This window comes from Anolis sagrei, chromosome 5 (assembly GCF_037176765.1).
Source record: "Anolis sagrei isolate rAnoSag1 chromosome 5, rAnoSag1.mat, whole genome shotgun sequence".
Classification (NCBI taxonomy): domain Eukaryota; kingdom Metazoa; phylum Chordata; class Lepidosauria; order Squamata; family Dactyloidae; genus Anolis; species Anolis sagrei.
Genome location: NC_090025.1, coordinates 49,182,866 through 49,199,564, shown reverse-complemented (window position 1 = coordinate 49,199,564; position 16,699 = coordinate 49,182,866). Strand labels below are relative to the sequence as shown.

The window sequence follows — 16,699 nt, the reverse complement described above, 5'->3', positions numbered from 1 at the left end:
GATTAATATCCTGCATCTCTTATGCCTGATTAGTATAGAGTATGTGAAAGAAGATCTGTTTCCTTGGCTCTCCTCCACCCTTGTTCCTTCCTGAAGCATTTATAGTTTCAACACCGATTAACACCAACCGGAAGCGACTGACCGAATGAACAACAACAACACAATCTATATAAATAAAAATGTAATATTCATTTGTGAGTTTAACATAACTCAAAACCACTGGACAAATTGACACCAGATTTGGGCATAATACACCTATCAGGCCAACGAGTGACCATCACTCATAAAAACACTAATGCAGTGGAAGGGACTGAAAAAAACCAAAAAAGCAAAATGATGCTACAGTACATGCACAAAAATGACTCCCTCTGGCAAACAAAACACATAATAGTATATCCACTCTCTTCTGGATGACAGCTCCCAACATCCCCTAGACCAGGCCCTTTAGGAGAGGAGGATGACCAAATGCACTGCTTCCAAGCTGCAAGCTTTCTTCTCCTTGGATTTCTTTGAGAGCATCCCAATCCCTGCATATTTCCAATTTCCTATTCCTGGATTGCAATTCCCAGCAATCCTCCAGATAGATAGGATAGATAGATTAGATAGAGATAGATAGGTATGTAGATAGCTAGATCAATCAGGAGGACTGCTGGGAGTTGTAGTCCAAGAATAGGTAGAGAAGGAAGAAAGGGGAGAAAGAGGAAGGGAAAGAAAAGATGGGGGAAGGAAGGAAGGAAGGAAGGGAAAGGAAGGAAAGAAAGAAAGAAGGAAGGAAGGAAGGAAGGGGAAGGAAGGAAAGAAAGAAAGAAGGAAGGAAGGAAGGAAGGAAGGAAGGAAGGAAGGAAGGAGAGAAAGAAAGAAGAGAAAGAGGGAGGGAAGGTTGGCCACAGCAATGTGTGGTGGGTACAGCTAGTGTTCTGTAAATTATATACTTTTTAGTTTAATGATGCATTACTGCTTTTAACTTCATTTCTTAGCTTTCATAAGTAACATGCCAGTCTGTCTATAGGACTTTATCCATCTTGAATATATATTCAGCAAAATTTTAAAAGCAGTGAAAATTTGCATAAACAATTCTTCATATATTTGTTTTTAACTTCATTTCTTAGCTTTCATAAGTAACATGCCAGTCTGTCTATAGGACTTTATCCATCTTGAATATATATTCAGCAAAATTTTAAAAGAAGTGAAAATTTGCATAAACAATTCTTCATATATTTGTAGATTTCAAAGACCTAGTCCCGACTACACTGACAACTTAATGCATTTTGAAACTGACTTCAAATTGCAGCAGCTGGACAACAAACCTCCACAAAAACGTGCAAAAGAAAGCCTGCTCTCTGTGATTTGTGTGATCACCATCCGGGCCTCAAACTGGTTCCATGATTTCTAATGTTATCATCTACACAGTGAATGAATGAATGAATTGTTTATTGTACTAGCCATAGGCCATGACATCAGTAATATACTAACTTTATAAACACTTTCCAATATAAACCTCAAAACGTAACAAGAATTAAAACTAAAACAAGTTCTTTAAAATTATGAAAGCAGAAACATGACAATAACAGTGTCTGCTTTGTGTCATTCCAAACCGTTTCCATTTCTGACCCCCAGTATAGATTTTGCTACTTTGGCTCTGATCTTTTGGGCTGCGATTGCGAATGTGGCAACCTTTAGTGTTATATTTTTAGAATGATCTGCTAGCAAGTCGCAGATCACCACAGATTATTGCCATGATGCCCTTTCTTCCAAGAGTGATTCTAGGAGATTTTTCCTAGGGTCATTGTACAAGGGGCAATGTAGGAAATCGGGTGTTAGGTCTTCTATTTCCCCTGTGCCACAAATGCAAAGTCGTTGGGCATGGGGGATCCCTCTGTATCTTCCCTCTAGCCAGTTTGATGGCATTGTTTGGAATCGCAGGGCTGTAAATGCTTTCCTCAGGACCGCTGACATTAGGTCTTGAAGATATTGTTGACGATATTGGTCACTTTTTAGCCGAGGATACCAGGTAGAGAAACCTTGCAGTTTGCTAATCTGCAAGTTGTCAGCTGCATCCCTCTCAAAGATTTTGTCTCTAATCGCCTTCTTGTCCAGATGCATTAGGGTATTTGTTGACCCATCAAAGTACTGAAGGAGCAAGGCTTGCCAATATTATACCCATCCTCCCTGCTTATACTGCTCCATCATGCATTGCTTTGTTATACTCTCGACCTCCATTCCCAGGAGCCTCTTCCCATATAATCATCTACACAGTGAAACCACTTTCTTCAATACCGGTTTGAAACTGCTTTAAATAGCCAGTGTAGATGAGAACATAGTAAAGTCAACACTAAAGAAATTGATTATCCATTACTGTTTTTATATTTTGTGATGTGGTATCTTAAAGCAGTTAATGTATGTCAGGAGCTGGGACCTCCCACACTCTTGTTTTGAGCTTAAATTATTATTTTATATGCTATTGGTTTTATCTTTTATTATATTGTGTGTTTATTTTATGCATTGTTTTTAGGCACATTACACCATATGTAAGTCACCCTGAGTCCCTTTGGGGAGATGGAGGCGGGATACAAAAATAAAGTTATTATTATTATTATTATTATTAGTATTAGTATTAGTAATATTGCCATACTACTGCCCCATTCCCAACAGTGGGCAAAGTGACTGGGGATACTAGAACCTGAACAATATCTGGGGGACTGTAAATTCTCCATATCCTATCTTATGTTTTTACAAGTTCAGAGTCGTAGGGTTTGAACTTGAAAATAAGAGGTAATAGCCAGGAACCATTGTTGGCTTCACCAGCCATTCATATAGAATTCTAAATGTGAAGGTGCTTTTGAATTTTAAGATCATCTACTTCTTGTATTGCTTGTTTAGATAAGAGAGTTAACCCTAAAAGATCATATGCTGCCTTAAATGGAGGTTCTATTTTGTCAAATAGAGTATTAAATGATATCATTCTGACATCATTCTGATTGTTTTGACATTTGTTGACATTTGTTGTTCAGATAAGCTATGACATTTCAACCACATTCTCCACAATTTAAGATAGAAGTTTTGTAAGTTCTGCTTCAATGATGTGAATGTCTGATAAACATATTGACAATTATAATAGCAAATACTTAGAGGTGAGGGAAGTATACTTTAAAATGCCAGACTTTTACATGGTCACATTGTTTTCTTAAGGCTTCATCCTATGCGGCTTCATTTGCAATCTGAAATTGTACTGTTCGTATACTGGTATATCATCACAGAGAGAACTTCACTAGGGTTTTAAACTGTTAAAGTAGTTCATTTGAGGGGGGCATTTGTGCATCCCTGGCTGGAATCCAGGAGTTGATTTATACTAGTGTAACTATGTAGTAGGAAACCATCTATACTGCAGAATAATAACAATTTAACACCACTTAAACTACTATTTTATTTTATCTTATCTTATCTTATCTTATCTTATCTTATCTATCTTATTATTTTATTTATAATTTGCCCTTTTCATCCCGAAGGGGACTCAGATTGGCCTTACAAAGACTACAATTCAATGCCACATATATACATATCAATAAAATAAACACATACATTAAAATCCAAAACAGTTAAAAACATCAAACATTAAAACATCAATAGAAATTAAAATCTGCTAAAATTAAAATTAAAAACTGCTATGGCTCCCTTTTATGGGATCCTGAGATTTATAATTTTTATGGTACCAGAGCTCTCTGGCAAACAAGGGTAAAAATTTCACAAAACTACATATTCCAGATTTCCATAGCAGTGACCTATGGCAGTTAATGTGGTGTCAAATTGCTATAATTTTGCATTGTGAGGGTCAAGTTTTAAATCCCTGCTGCACCATGGAAACCCACTGGGTGACCTTGGGCAGATGACACCCTCTCAACCTGAGAAGAAGAAGATAATTTCACTCTGAACAAATTTTGATATGATATCTCTGTGACAGAGCTGTCTTATGTTTGTGTGATTTTGAAAACACATAACAACAACACAACAGGTGTTACAGTTTTGTAATTATTTTTTCTGACATCAGTTCTTTATTTACTTTTGCCCTTCTGGCTCACTTAAATATTCCAGTGAAACTTTATACTCTCATCAGCTTCAAATAGGATGCCAGGCAGCATCTGACCCAATGAAACTCCTTGAATCCTGGCCAATATTTGGGGGTGGGGGATGTAATTAACATTGAATTCAGTGGCATTTACCTTCAAAATCACATTTTACTAGACAGAAACAACTGTACTTGTTTATAAAGAGTGGTGGCACTGTTCTAAGGCACACCCCAAAGTTTAAAACTATTTTAGAACAACTAATAAAAGTTGAATATAATTTTCCAGGAATGGCATGTTAATTTTATCTGTTGTTGCTTGTGTGAAAAAACATTATTGCAAACTAATATTTCATCATTTAAGAGTATGGTGTTAAAATACCCATGTATGTGCCTCTATCAGGATTCTTCTTTCCAATTATCAGATGATTTTTCTCCTTATTTTGTAATGTGTAGACGGTTTAGTTGTTAGAAACCATTACATTATGCTCAAGCTATAAAATGTATGCATCTGTAGTAGCATTGAAATCGATGAAATCCAAATTCATAGAATAATAGAGTTGAAAGAGACTGGGCCATTTAGTCCAACCACTTGCCATGCAGGAAAAGCACAATAAAACCACCACTGACAGATGGCCATTTAGCCTCTACTTAAAAGCCTTCACTATTAGGTAGGTAGGCCACATTGATTTAAATGGAATCTAAATCTGCCTAAAAGATATGTGAGGCAGAGAGTTGTACACGCTTTGTAATACACATTTAAATGCTTACGTAGATGTCTCTCATTTGCATGTGATGAAGTCATATTTAAACATTTATGGACCGAGACCTTGGTTTCATGAGTGCAAGACCTATCTTCAATATCAAATAACTTCATATCAAGTAACTTCTATCATCAAATCACCATATTGATATATTTTTAGAAAAGGAATAAGGTACAAGGATGGATAAGTAGTACTCCCAAAACTCTGGTTCTTGGATCCATCAGAGCTTGTTGTAGTTAATCTATAAAGGTTTTCCATAGTAATGTGATCTCCAGATGTATCAGACTACAGTTCCTATTGGACCATGTCTAATTGTGAGGAATTGAAATTTACAACATCTGGAATATAACATACTGGCCCTCATGTATATGGAGAAAAAATAAGCTGACATCTGTCCATCGTGATTTTGATATGGATTCTTTCTTGTTTTGCATGTTTGAAAGGGAATAAAATGATCCATGGATTACAGAGTACAGAACAAGGTGTTTTTGTTAAATCAAATATTTTTTCTTTAGGTTCAGTTTGTGGGAAATTGAAGACACATCCACATAAATGCATTTCATCCATCTATATTTTCAAACAAGTTGGCAGACGTGCAGATATTGCTATGTGTGACTACAATTTTATCCTACATTGTCAAAATGTGTTGCCCTTTCTACTCCATTGTTTTCCCCCCCCATACCATTCCTTTTCTTTGGTGTTCTTCCTCCATTTTGGCTGTTCTGAAACATAAACGTAGCTGGATGAAGCCACTTACAAAACACCCTTCCGTAGTGTATTCTATTTACATAACATTTTATTTTGTTCTGGTTTAGTGCTAAAAGATGTAGCCGGTATGTCTTTAGCACCTCCCCCACAGAATATGAGCTGGAGCCGGTCTGAAAATTCCTCTGATTTTTTTTGGCACCCATTGTTCCCTACAAAATTGTGTGTCTGTGTGTGCAAGAGAGTTGATTAGTAATATTTTGTTGGGTGTGGGGAACTTCAGGACCATTTGAAGAAATGGTCTTGCCTTAAACTGTGATGGTAGCCATCTTCCCATTTCTCAAGGGTGGGGGGATTACCATTCCACTAAGGCATGAGCCACAGTCTGTCCCTCAAACCATGATGAGGAAACTTGGAAAGCAGCCTGGTTTGATTGTGCTGATTCAGAAGCAATCTGACTTGAATTTGAAGTCTGTTGATTTCAGAAGAAAAGAGGCAGATAATTCTGTATAAGAAATATGTTTGCTGCTGGAGTGGAGAATCATGTTGGGGCTCTAGAAATAGACTTTTCAATAATAATAATATAATAATAAAACTTTGGGTTGTTGTAGGATTTTTCGGGCCATATGGCCATGTTCTAGAGGCATCTCTCCTGATGTTGGCAAGCATTCTCTATGGCAAGCATTCTCTATGGCAAGCATTCTCAGAGGTAGTGAGGTCTCTACCTCACAACTCTGAGGATACTTGCCATAGATGCAGGCGAAACGTCAGGAGAGAATGTCTCTAGAACATGACCATATAGCCTGAAAAAACCTACAACAACCCAGTGATTTCGGCCATGAAAGCCTTCGACAATAAAACTTTATTTATATCCCACCACCATCTCCCAGAGGGACTTGGGCTGGTTCACAAAGCACTCAAAGGTGCAAACATGCAAAATACAAAAAGTACAAAGACAATACCATAAAAGCAATAACCAACCTATATCAACACCCCCCCCCCCCCCCGGTTAAGATCAATAATATGCAACAATAGCTGCAGGTATAAAAAAACTGCAATCGATATCACACATAAAGTGCACGGTGAAATAGTCTCTAGGTTCTCAAATATGTTAATTAAGGAATTCTAAACATGGTCGAAGGCTTGTCAAAATAGCCATGTACTCAGTTGTATATGGAAGGCTTGGAGAGTGGGAGCTAGCCTAATCTCTCTCAGGAGGGCATTACAAAGTCGGGGGGGGGGACACCACTGAACAGGTCCTCTCCTTTGTCCCCACCAACTGTAGTTGAGACGGAGGTGGGATCAAAAGGACAGTCTCCACTGGTAGAACTTAGTGCCCATGCTGGTTCATAAAAGGAGATGTGGTCTCGAAGATATATTGGACTCAAAGCATATAGGGCTTTGTAGGTAATAACCTGCACTTTGAATTGGGTCCAGAAACTTGTTGGTAGCCAATGGAGCTTCTTTAATCGGGGTATGGTGTCATAGGTCATATGGTATATGGGAGGAGTGACTGAAAGCACTTTCAGCTGATCTTCCAAATGCCATGTTATTCGCAAACCTAGCTGAAAGAACGCTGTTTCATCTTACTTCTCTTTTCATCATGCTCTTTACTCTATTTGATGTACATAGGCAATAGTTAAACCAGTAACAAACCAGTTTATCCAGTACAGACTCTTATACAATTGAAATGGCACTGTACATAAGAGAGAAGTGTCAGCAGAAATGGGAGAACCCTGAAAGAAGTACATAAAGTCCAAACTGGCAAACCTTTTAAATGACACATTTTTGCCTACCCTGCACTAGATGTACTCTGACTCAGGATAAGGTGGCTTCGTATATATTTCCAACATTATGTGCCGGAGCATTTGTTTCATGTAGAAATAAATATATAGATTTCATGTTTCACTTACAGAAGGCATGGATGGAAATAAAAGATTAAATATTCTATCCCCTCTTACTTGTGCAGTTGCTATGATAAAAAAGCATTATGACTGACATTTAAAAGGTAATGACTTTTACTCATAACTTTTTTTTATCATACTAAGTTCACAAATTCACAAGATAAGGTGTGAAGTAGTTAAAGCCAATGTTGGCAACATTGCAATAATAACCCTGTAAATGACTTGATTTTAATTTTATTACCGTGGATGAAAATAGGTATTATTTTTGCATTAAAGAGAATGATAATTTGAAACTTTAGGGGAAAGTTTTAAACCACTGGGGAAAAAAAACTGAGTGCATTTAACCAAGAGTGTCATTAGTGAAATGTCTGTGTTAATGGATGCTCACTGACAATATTTCAATAACTTGTTTCTGTTGCTACAAGACAGCCCAAGGAAGCATGAAACTCTTATCAATGCAACCATATAAATACTAATTCTGATACACTTTACATTTATATAAGGGTGAAAGAGAGCTGTTTGTGAGGAGCATCATAATGTAAGAAACAATCAAGACCAGTCGTCCATTGCTTTGTATCACCAGCTGAGTGGCCTCAACAGAAATGCAGTTTGGGATTATTGTTCTTTTTAAAATGTGCTAATATTAGCACAAAATGTAATCACAATTATTTGAAATACTAATTACATGCTCTCTCCTTTTGGCAACTGAACATTTTCTTGCCACAGGCTTTATATAGGTTTTGGATAAAGGCAGTTAATAAACGGTTTGGGAGGGCAAGCGTCTTTGTATATGCTTCTAGTACAGTAGGTTATGATGGTCTCCACCCTTTTGAGTCTTTACTGATCCAAAGAAGAATGTTGATACCAACTTGGAACCAGTCTGGAATACAAAGTGGCTCAAAGACTTAAGAGGGAACAGGGCAACCAGTCAGCTCTTCAACACTGATTGAATTAGAACAAAGTGCTGATTTGGTCTGTGGTGGCGCAGTGGGTTAAACCACAAAGCTGCAGAACTTACTGATTGGAAGGTTGGCAGTTCGAATCTGTGGGATGGGGGTAAGATACCATTGTTACCCCCAGCTTCTGCCAACCTAGCAGTTCGAAAACCTGCAAATGTGAGATGTGCGGGAAAGTAATGACATTCCATGCTGTCATGCCGACCACATAACCTAGAAGTTGTCTACAGACAAAACCAGCTTTTTGGCTTACAAATGGAGATGAGCATCACCCCCCAGAGTCAGACACGACTAGACTTAATGTCAAAGAGAAACCTTTATCTACTGATTTGGCATGGAGGGTTCTCTGTGTAACATTATTTACATTTTACATATTCATTTTGCCCCTTTTCTCCATTTCTAGTGATTTTTTCTAAAGTTGGCACGAAAACTCACACATAATTGCATTCTTGTAAACATTAGCCACCATTTTTCCATGCAGTTACAGATGTGTTACCTAGAGTTATGGACCCAGAATTATTCTGTATTCAGATATCCTATGACTAGGACTCTGGGGAATAGGGTTCAAATTTCTGCTCAGTTCTGGAAGCCCACTAGGTGGGTGGCCTTGGGCAAATACCACTCTCTCTTCCTCAGAGGAAACAAATGTAAACTTCCTCTCTACAAATCTTTCCAAGAAAATCATATGATAATGTCACCATCAGCTGAAGTTGGCTTGAAGGTGCGTACCAATAACATCAAAATAGGTTGCTCCATGCTAAAACATTAAATAAACAAATGTTGTCTCAATCTTCTATAAGAACTAAGGGCTTTTTTGCATGAATGGGGCAAACTGGCACTGAAGCAGGATGTATCACACAACACTGTGCTCTTCCTCTTGCCAGTCTGCCCCTAACCCACGATAAACTCAAATTTTAAAAGAAGCCGATATTTCAAAACTGACCTTTTAGTTGGTGATTTCACATTGTTCATCTACAGACCTTCTAATTCAGACATCCAAAAGCACCTTTTGTTGTTTCTAAATCTAGCAAAGAATGTATTCTCTCTCCTCAGTATTTCTCACTGGAAAAATGAAAAAATGTGAGAAATGCTGAAAATTGTATTCATATGTTTGCATTCAAGTCTGCTTTTTAACTGGCTTTATTTTTTTCACTGGATAGCAACACAGCTGGTAACATTTATAAAACACTTTTACATAAGAACTGCAGTATAGGGATAGAAGGAATATTCATGTTTTATTAGCTGAGGCAAGGTGTCTCAACACTCAAGAAATCTTTTCAGCAAGAATAATGAGAACAAAAAGATTCTTCACAAAGCCTGTTATGAAATCTTCATTAGTGTAATACATGTATACAGGGTGTTTTGTACATAAATGGTTTCCAATGCAGGTAATGTGTTTTCTTTACAGAAAAATGTATTTTCAGTGCAATCCTCAACACATATGTGTCTAAGTTCCTGAAGCAGAAATAGCGTTTCACCTCCATGAAATATAAATAGTATAGTGCAAAAGTAGTCATATTCTTGCACAAGGGGAAAAGAGTGAGAGATTGATTAACTTATGTTTACAAGTATGAGGGACACAGAGATTGCAACCTTGCTATGGTTATAGCAAAACACATCTTTTCTGTTCTAGTCCCACATAATTATTTACTAGCTTTGTACAAATACTTCCTCTTTTCTTCATAAAGAGGTCTCTTATCTTGCATCACAGTTGCTTAAAGTACACATCTTTGCTTCTTGCTCTTCTTGCTAATACATTTTAAATTCTGTGCTGAATCCATATTAAGTGTGAATTCCTATGTATTAAGCTTAATAGAATTTTAGCCTTATTCCTTAATACATATTCAAATGGATTATCTTTTCAGTCATAGAAAACTTTTCCATTTTGAGCTTAAGGATCAATTCACGATATTTAAATATGTGGGAACTGATCAGAATGTGTGCATTTTATTTAAATTTCATTTTGTCTCTCTGTGTGTTTTATTTAAAGCACAAACATAGAAAATGAAATTTGCACATTCATTTCTTTACTATTCTTAAGCAAAATATACTTTATGTCTAAACTGACTGCTTATATAAGAGTAATGTTATGATATTAATTATGTGTTATAAGCTTCTTTGAAGCCATGTGTTAGGATATAGAATTTTGCAAAATGAATAAGTACAGGTTCTGTGTTTTTTTAATATTGCATAAAATCACTGAAGCATATAAATTCCACACTTGCTCCTCATTGATGTTGTGAATGAGTCAAGAAAATATTGGTAAAGGACAGGTCTATCACTTGGATAGGCATGCCTGCAGAAATACCAATTACAGTTTGGAAAACTTCTTTTGCTGCTTAAGGGCTGAGTGAAAACTTATAGAATTCATGCTGTTTGGCACCAACTGTTGTTTTGGCAACAACTGTTGTGGCTAAATGCTCTGGAATCCTGGAATTTGTAGTTTTGGTAGAGAAGGCTAAAGATCATGTAGAATTTCAACTTCCATGTTCTGTAGCAGAGCTTTCCAAACTGTGTGTTGCAACATGTTAGTGTGTCGACTGCAGTGTGTAGGTGTATCACCTGAAAGTAACAATAAACCTTTCAGTTTATGTGAAATAAGCAATACCACTGAATTGTGGAAGCTTAAAAATATTTGATGGCAAAATGTGAGTGTCCACCAAATATTCAAAATCTGTCTTCATTCCATTTCATAGATTTTATTTAAATGGTAAGTAGTAAAACTTAAGTATTGTGTTGCAAAATGATGCATGTGTGAAAAGTGTTTCACTAACATGAAATGTTTGGAAAGTTCTGTTTTATAGCATCGAGTCTTGGCAGTTAAAGTGGTGTCATGCTACATTAATTCTATATTGCTGGTCCACCCATTACAAGATAATAATAATAATAATAATAATAATAATAATAATAATAATAATAATTTATTTCTAGACCATCCTCTCTCCCAAAAGGGACTCAGGGCAGTTTACACACAGAGACAGGCAACCATTTAATGAAGTACAAACAACATCAGAAATAATACAAATAAAGCACAATAACAATAGTAAACTTATAAATAAATATTGAAATGGGAACTAGATAGCAATAAACCAATAAGATAATAAAACTAAAACATAAATGAACATTAAATATGTTTTTCGCAGATTTACATTTTTCAAAATAAATCTCTGCAAGATTAGTCTGGTGGTCCAAAACATTGCCTCTAACAATGGCCAGATTAATCTGCCTTGTAGCTCACAAATAGAATATAATGGATGTAAATATCTCCTGCTATTTTATCTTTGTCTTTATTAAGCAAAAGAGGGTTACTCCATAAAACAGAGGTCCATTTTTGGAATATCTTGACTAATGATAACTGATAGAGCAAAAATGCCAAACCATTAATAGACCAGTAATCATGTTGGCTGGCATATCCTGGGAGCTGTAGTTTCAAAAAATATTTTTCCAACGTTTGTAATAGCAATTTCATGAATTTGTCCAACTTCTTTTTAAAGCAAGACAAGCTACTGGCCACCACAATAGCTTGTGAAAATTAATTCCATTTTATACCTGCTTTGGATTAAGTAATTCTTCTTGTTGTGCCCTGAATATACTACTAATCAGTTTCATTGCACAACCCTGATTGATCGTGTTTGGGGGCAATGAACATTGATTTCTCTTTATTTACTCTTCCTACCTCTCACATACATTTTAAACATGCCTCTTATGTCTTCATTTAATTGTTTCTTACCCTCAAATTAAAAAGCCAAGCTTCTTTACTTTTTAAAATAAGAGGCACTCTGTCGTTTTCTGTCATTATGATCTTGTAACTATTTCTTTTACCTTTTCTTCATTTACACAAAATATTGTCTTTTCTGAGATCTTGTTACCAAACTGCATAGTGTTCCAAATGCGGATATACCATATACAGGTAGTACCCAAGTTGCAAACAATATAGGTTCTGTAGATTTCTTCTTAAATTGAATCTGTATGTAAGTTGGAAAAGGTACATTTTTAAGTGTAACCCAGGTGCCACAGCAGGTTAAATCGCTGAGCTGCTGAACTTGCTGACTGAAAGAGTGATGGTTTGAACCTGGGGAGCAGGGTGAGCTCCCATCATTAGCCTCAGCTTCTGCCAACCTAGTAGTTTGAAAACATGCAAATGTGAGAGGCTCAATAGGTACCATTTCTGCAGGAAGGTAACAGCACACCATGCAGTCAAGCCAGCCACATGACCTTGGAAGTGTCTATGGACAACGCTGGTTCTTCGGCTTGGAAATGAAGATGAACAATACCCCCAGAGTTAGACACGACTAGACTTAATGTCAAGGGAAAACCTTTACCTTATAGGAGTGTGTGTGTGTGTGTGCATGTACATGCATGTTGGATAGCATAGTGAAAGGTTAACACTTCTGTGGTGTTTGTTTTGCCATCTGTGCCCCTGTTCAGAAGATTTCACATCCATTTATGTCTCTGTAATAATTAGATTTTGAAAAATATTGGCTTGTTGTGGAAACAAGGATTGGTGAGAAACTTCAGTGGGGACACCCTTTCCCCATGATAACTCTTTCAGGGGTGATTTTCCCTTCCTAAAGGTAGATTTCTCCCACCTCTTGTTATCTCATCCCCATTCTTAACTATGAGTCATTTGTAAATTGGATGTTTGTAACTCAAGGACTGCCTGAATTTGAATAATAATACTGTCTTGCTTGGTGATGTATTTACATTCTTTTCTCATTACTCACAGACACTAATAGCAAATCCTATTCAAATCCTATTCAAATGAAAGAGTTTTGGTCCAAGAATATCATAGATTACCTAGATAATACCACAAGAGGACATTGCTCATCAGATATGGATAAACGAAACCATGGATACTGGTTCTGCAGATTTGGAAGTTGTTATTATATCTCACAATTATTTTAAAAAACTTTTCAATGTAAATACAAAGTAGTTGATCATACCAGGAATTGCTAGCAAATAGTCCAAAAATAAAAAAACAAATAAAGACAACAACCACATACAATAAAGCTTATAACTTTAGCATGAAACTCAATTTCAATTCTTTTAAAGTTAATCCATGTATTGATGGTCATCATCTTTCTGTGGGTGTATTTGTATTTCTTTGTGATATACATGTGTGATATTTCATATTTATACTTCATGTAAGATATGAGTAGAATATAAAATCTTGTATGCTATAGTTAGAGGTTTATTTATTCATGTCAAAAGCATTGCATAAACAAGTATAAAAACTGGTAAAATAGAGGGAGCACACACGGCTAAATAATTTTTGATCAAAAACAGGCAACATCAACCACATAGTCTGCAGCTTTAAACAATTCTTCCTCTGTACATGAGGCAGGGCATTGTGGACAAGCGTACAGGTGCAGAGTTGTTTTTTCTGCTCCACAGTCAACAAGGTGGAGGATTCTTTTAGGTAATGCCATTTTGACAGGTTGTTTTTTGATCTACCCACTCCACTTCTGAGTTTGTTCAGGGACTTCCAATTTGTCCATTCTTGGTTTGCCCAGGAGGAAGACCCTCGTGGAGAGCCATCCAGTTGTAATTGCCTGGTTTTTCTGCCCACAGGGATATTCTTGCTGTTGCTGGGGGAGCATTAAGAGGAGTGGTGGCTCTCATGAAGCTTTTCCTTGATTTGAGTCTACTGGGAGGAGGGTGACGGCCATGCAGTGGGTGGCTTTCACAGTGTTCAACCTTTTTTCTCTCATGGTTAGCAGCAATCTTTTGGGGGGGGGGCAATGGCAGCTAGCTTATAGAGTTTATCAACAGGTGTAGGTTTGAGACATGCTGTGGTTATTCTGCCTGTTTTCATTCAATGCTATATTCACCTGCTTTGGTGGGCAAACTTGTGCCAAACAGGGCAGGCATACTCACCAGTTGAATAATACAAGGCTAGAGCTGATGTTCTTATTAATTTTGGATCTGCACCTTGTGTGCTGCCAGCAAATTTCCACATGATGTTATTGTGTGCAGCTACTGTGTGCTTGGTGTTCACTAACAGTATTTCCTAAATGTTAGTGTTCGATCTAAGGTGGCACCGAGGTATTTAGGATGGAAACAGTGTTTGAGCTCTTCGTTTTCCCAGTTAGAGGTTAATAGCCCTACATTGTAGCTAAAGGCTGCTCTTGAGCAGATCCATTGAATCTATGAGATTTGGGTAGGTCTAAATTCAATTAATCAGCAATTAAGACAATTGGTATGTTGTAATTTGGAACAGAAGTTAGATTAGACTTCTTTCTTTGAGCAGTCAACATTTTAAGTTGCCAGTGCCACATCATGATATTAGGAGACATAATGGCTATTTCCACATCTAGGAATAGGATAGTTCCCCCATCCCCACCTCAAATCAATTTGAGCATCTCCACGTGCAGGCAATCTGATGCTTATACTTTTAAAAACTACTTAAAATACTCCAGATAAAATACTGATGAAAACCCCTTCATGTGGTATTGTTCCCCCCCCCCCAAATCTATTTTATTGAGGGTAAAAAGGAGAAACCAAGCATAGGGGGCTCCAAAAGGGGGGAGGGTAATTTTTCTTATACATGTAAAGTGGGATAACAATAGTATAATAGGAAAGTAGGAAACATATAACAAAAGCAAAAAGAGAGGTAAAAATAAGAAAAAAACTTGTGTCAAAACTTCATATGTTATTGTATATACACAGTTTTGTGTATTTTAATAGATTTTAAAAAGTAAAATGTTGCAGTGTGATACTTGAGTCAGTTGCCAAAAAGTTTCATATTTTTGTATAAAGTCTCTCTCATCCACACATAACAAAAACAATTTATGCATTAAGTTTAAATGATTAACCTTTAACCAAATATTTACATGAAAAGATTAAAATGTTTATGTATACAGTGCATTTAACTGTGAAGTGTCAATCGATGGCCATTTTTGGAGTACCCAAATCAATTTGATGAACTGTTTCTTTTCCTCATGAATAATCAGATTCAAATTGTTCTGCTCTAGCACTTCTATGCATGTCCCAACTTCTGTGTGAGCAATAGTTTGCTTTCACATATATTCCAATAAAAGGCAGGCAGAAAAGTCCCAGTCTCTCTCTCCCCTTGAGAAGGGCTTTTGCTCCAAGGCTCAGGTTAATTTTAGCTAGTTATACAGAGCTTGATCTCACAAAGTGGGCTTAGCCAGTTCTCTATATGTGGAGAATCTCTCCTGCCCTCTGGAGGAAGACAGGGTCAACCATTTAGTTACATGCCTTTCTGCAGCATCATTATTTTTTTCTTGTTTTGCGTCACAATGTTTGGTAGCCTTTGCTGTTCTGAAATAACTAAGAATTATTACACCTTCACAGGTACTTTCCCTCTTTTCTTGCAATTAGAGTTACACTTTGTTTTTTGGCCATTTATTTTTCTGTCTCTGTTCTCATAAAGTAGTTTATATAAAATAGTTCATGGAAAGAACAAGGAGGGCAAACTATTTGAAAATACTTACCTTCTGCTAAGAGGATGAAAATGTTTACAACAATCTTTCTTCCTCACTCACAGAAGGATCAATAAGTCCATTTGAAAAGATGTAGTAAAACTGTTGCAAAAGGTTTGGTTTTGTTACTTTGATGACTCTGAAAAACATATGGCAAAGTGGAACTCAAGGTCATAATTATATTTTCTTAATGACTAAGTACTGTATTTTGACTATTTTTGTTACAATGCATTATATTAATGTAATGGGAAAAATTGTATTAGTTTGTATAACACTTGGAATCATAGGCTCACATAGCAGAAGGGATTATAAAGTAGTTCAATCCTCCATCATTCATGAATATAAAACTAAAGCACTCCTGGGAGATTAAACTTCACCCAAAAGGCAGAATCCTAAATTCAAATAATGTATTACCCCACTTGTCTTCATTCATAATAAGTCCTAAATATACAGAATTTAATCTATCAATGTTCTATTACTTTTCTGTTACAGAGAGGGGACATCCAGCTATAAAGAAAACTGATTTTCGGGTTGCCGCAGCTTTAGTGGCTGCATCAATGCGAGAGAGGAAGAGGAAAGAGCAGGAGATGAAAGCATCACTTTCCGCCAATTAATACACGATAAATTAATGGCACCCTCTGAAAGATTATGGTGATACTCAGTTGCAGCCTTACTTCTAACTTCAGTTTGCTTTCAAGAAATGTCTTTGTTTGAACTGGAAAGTGATTCCTTTTTATAGAGTCTGATATGGACAGAAGACAATACAAACCTCAATCCATGCTCTACACGTCATTCCTACATGGTTAAAAACAGTATAATTAGGATTTGGAAACCGGTTGAGTAAAAACTCCACTACTTATTTGTT

General features: G+C 36.6%; 1 protein-coding gene across 1 annotated transcript in view; it reads left to right on the top strand.

Moving 5' to 3' along the window:
* Positions 1-16,496, top strand: part of IQCM (IQ motif containing M) — a 161,521-nt gene extending 145,025 nt beyond the window's left edge. The window contains exon 11 of the mRNA XM_067468472.1: positions 16,327-16,496. Coding sequence (XP_067324573.1) covers positions 16,327-16,448 — 122 coding nt within the window. The 3' untranslated portion in view covers positions 16,449-16,496. The remainder of the gene's footprint in view (positions 1-16,326) is intronic.
* Positions 16,497-16,699: the final 203 nt, after the last annotated feature.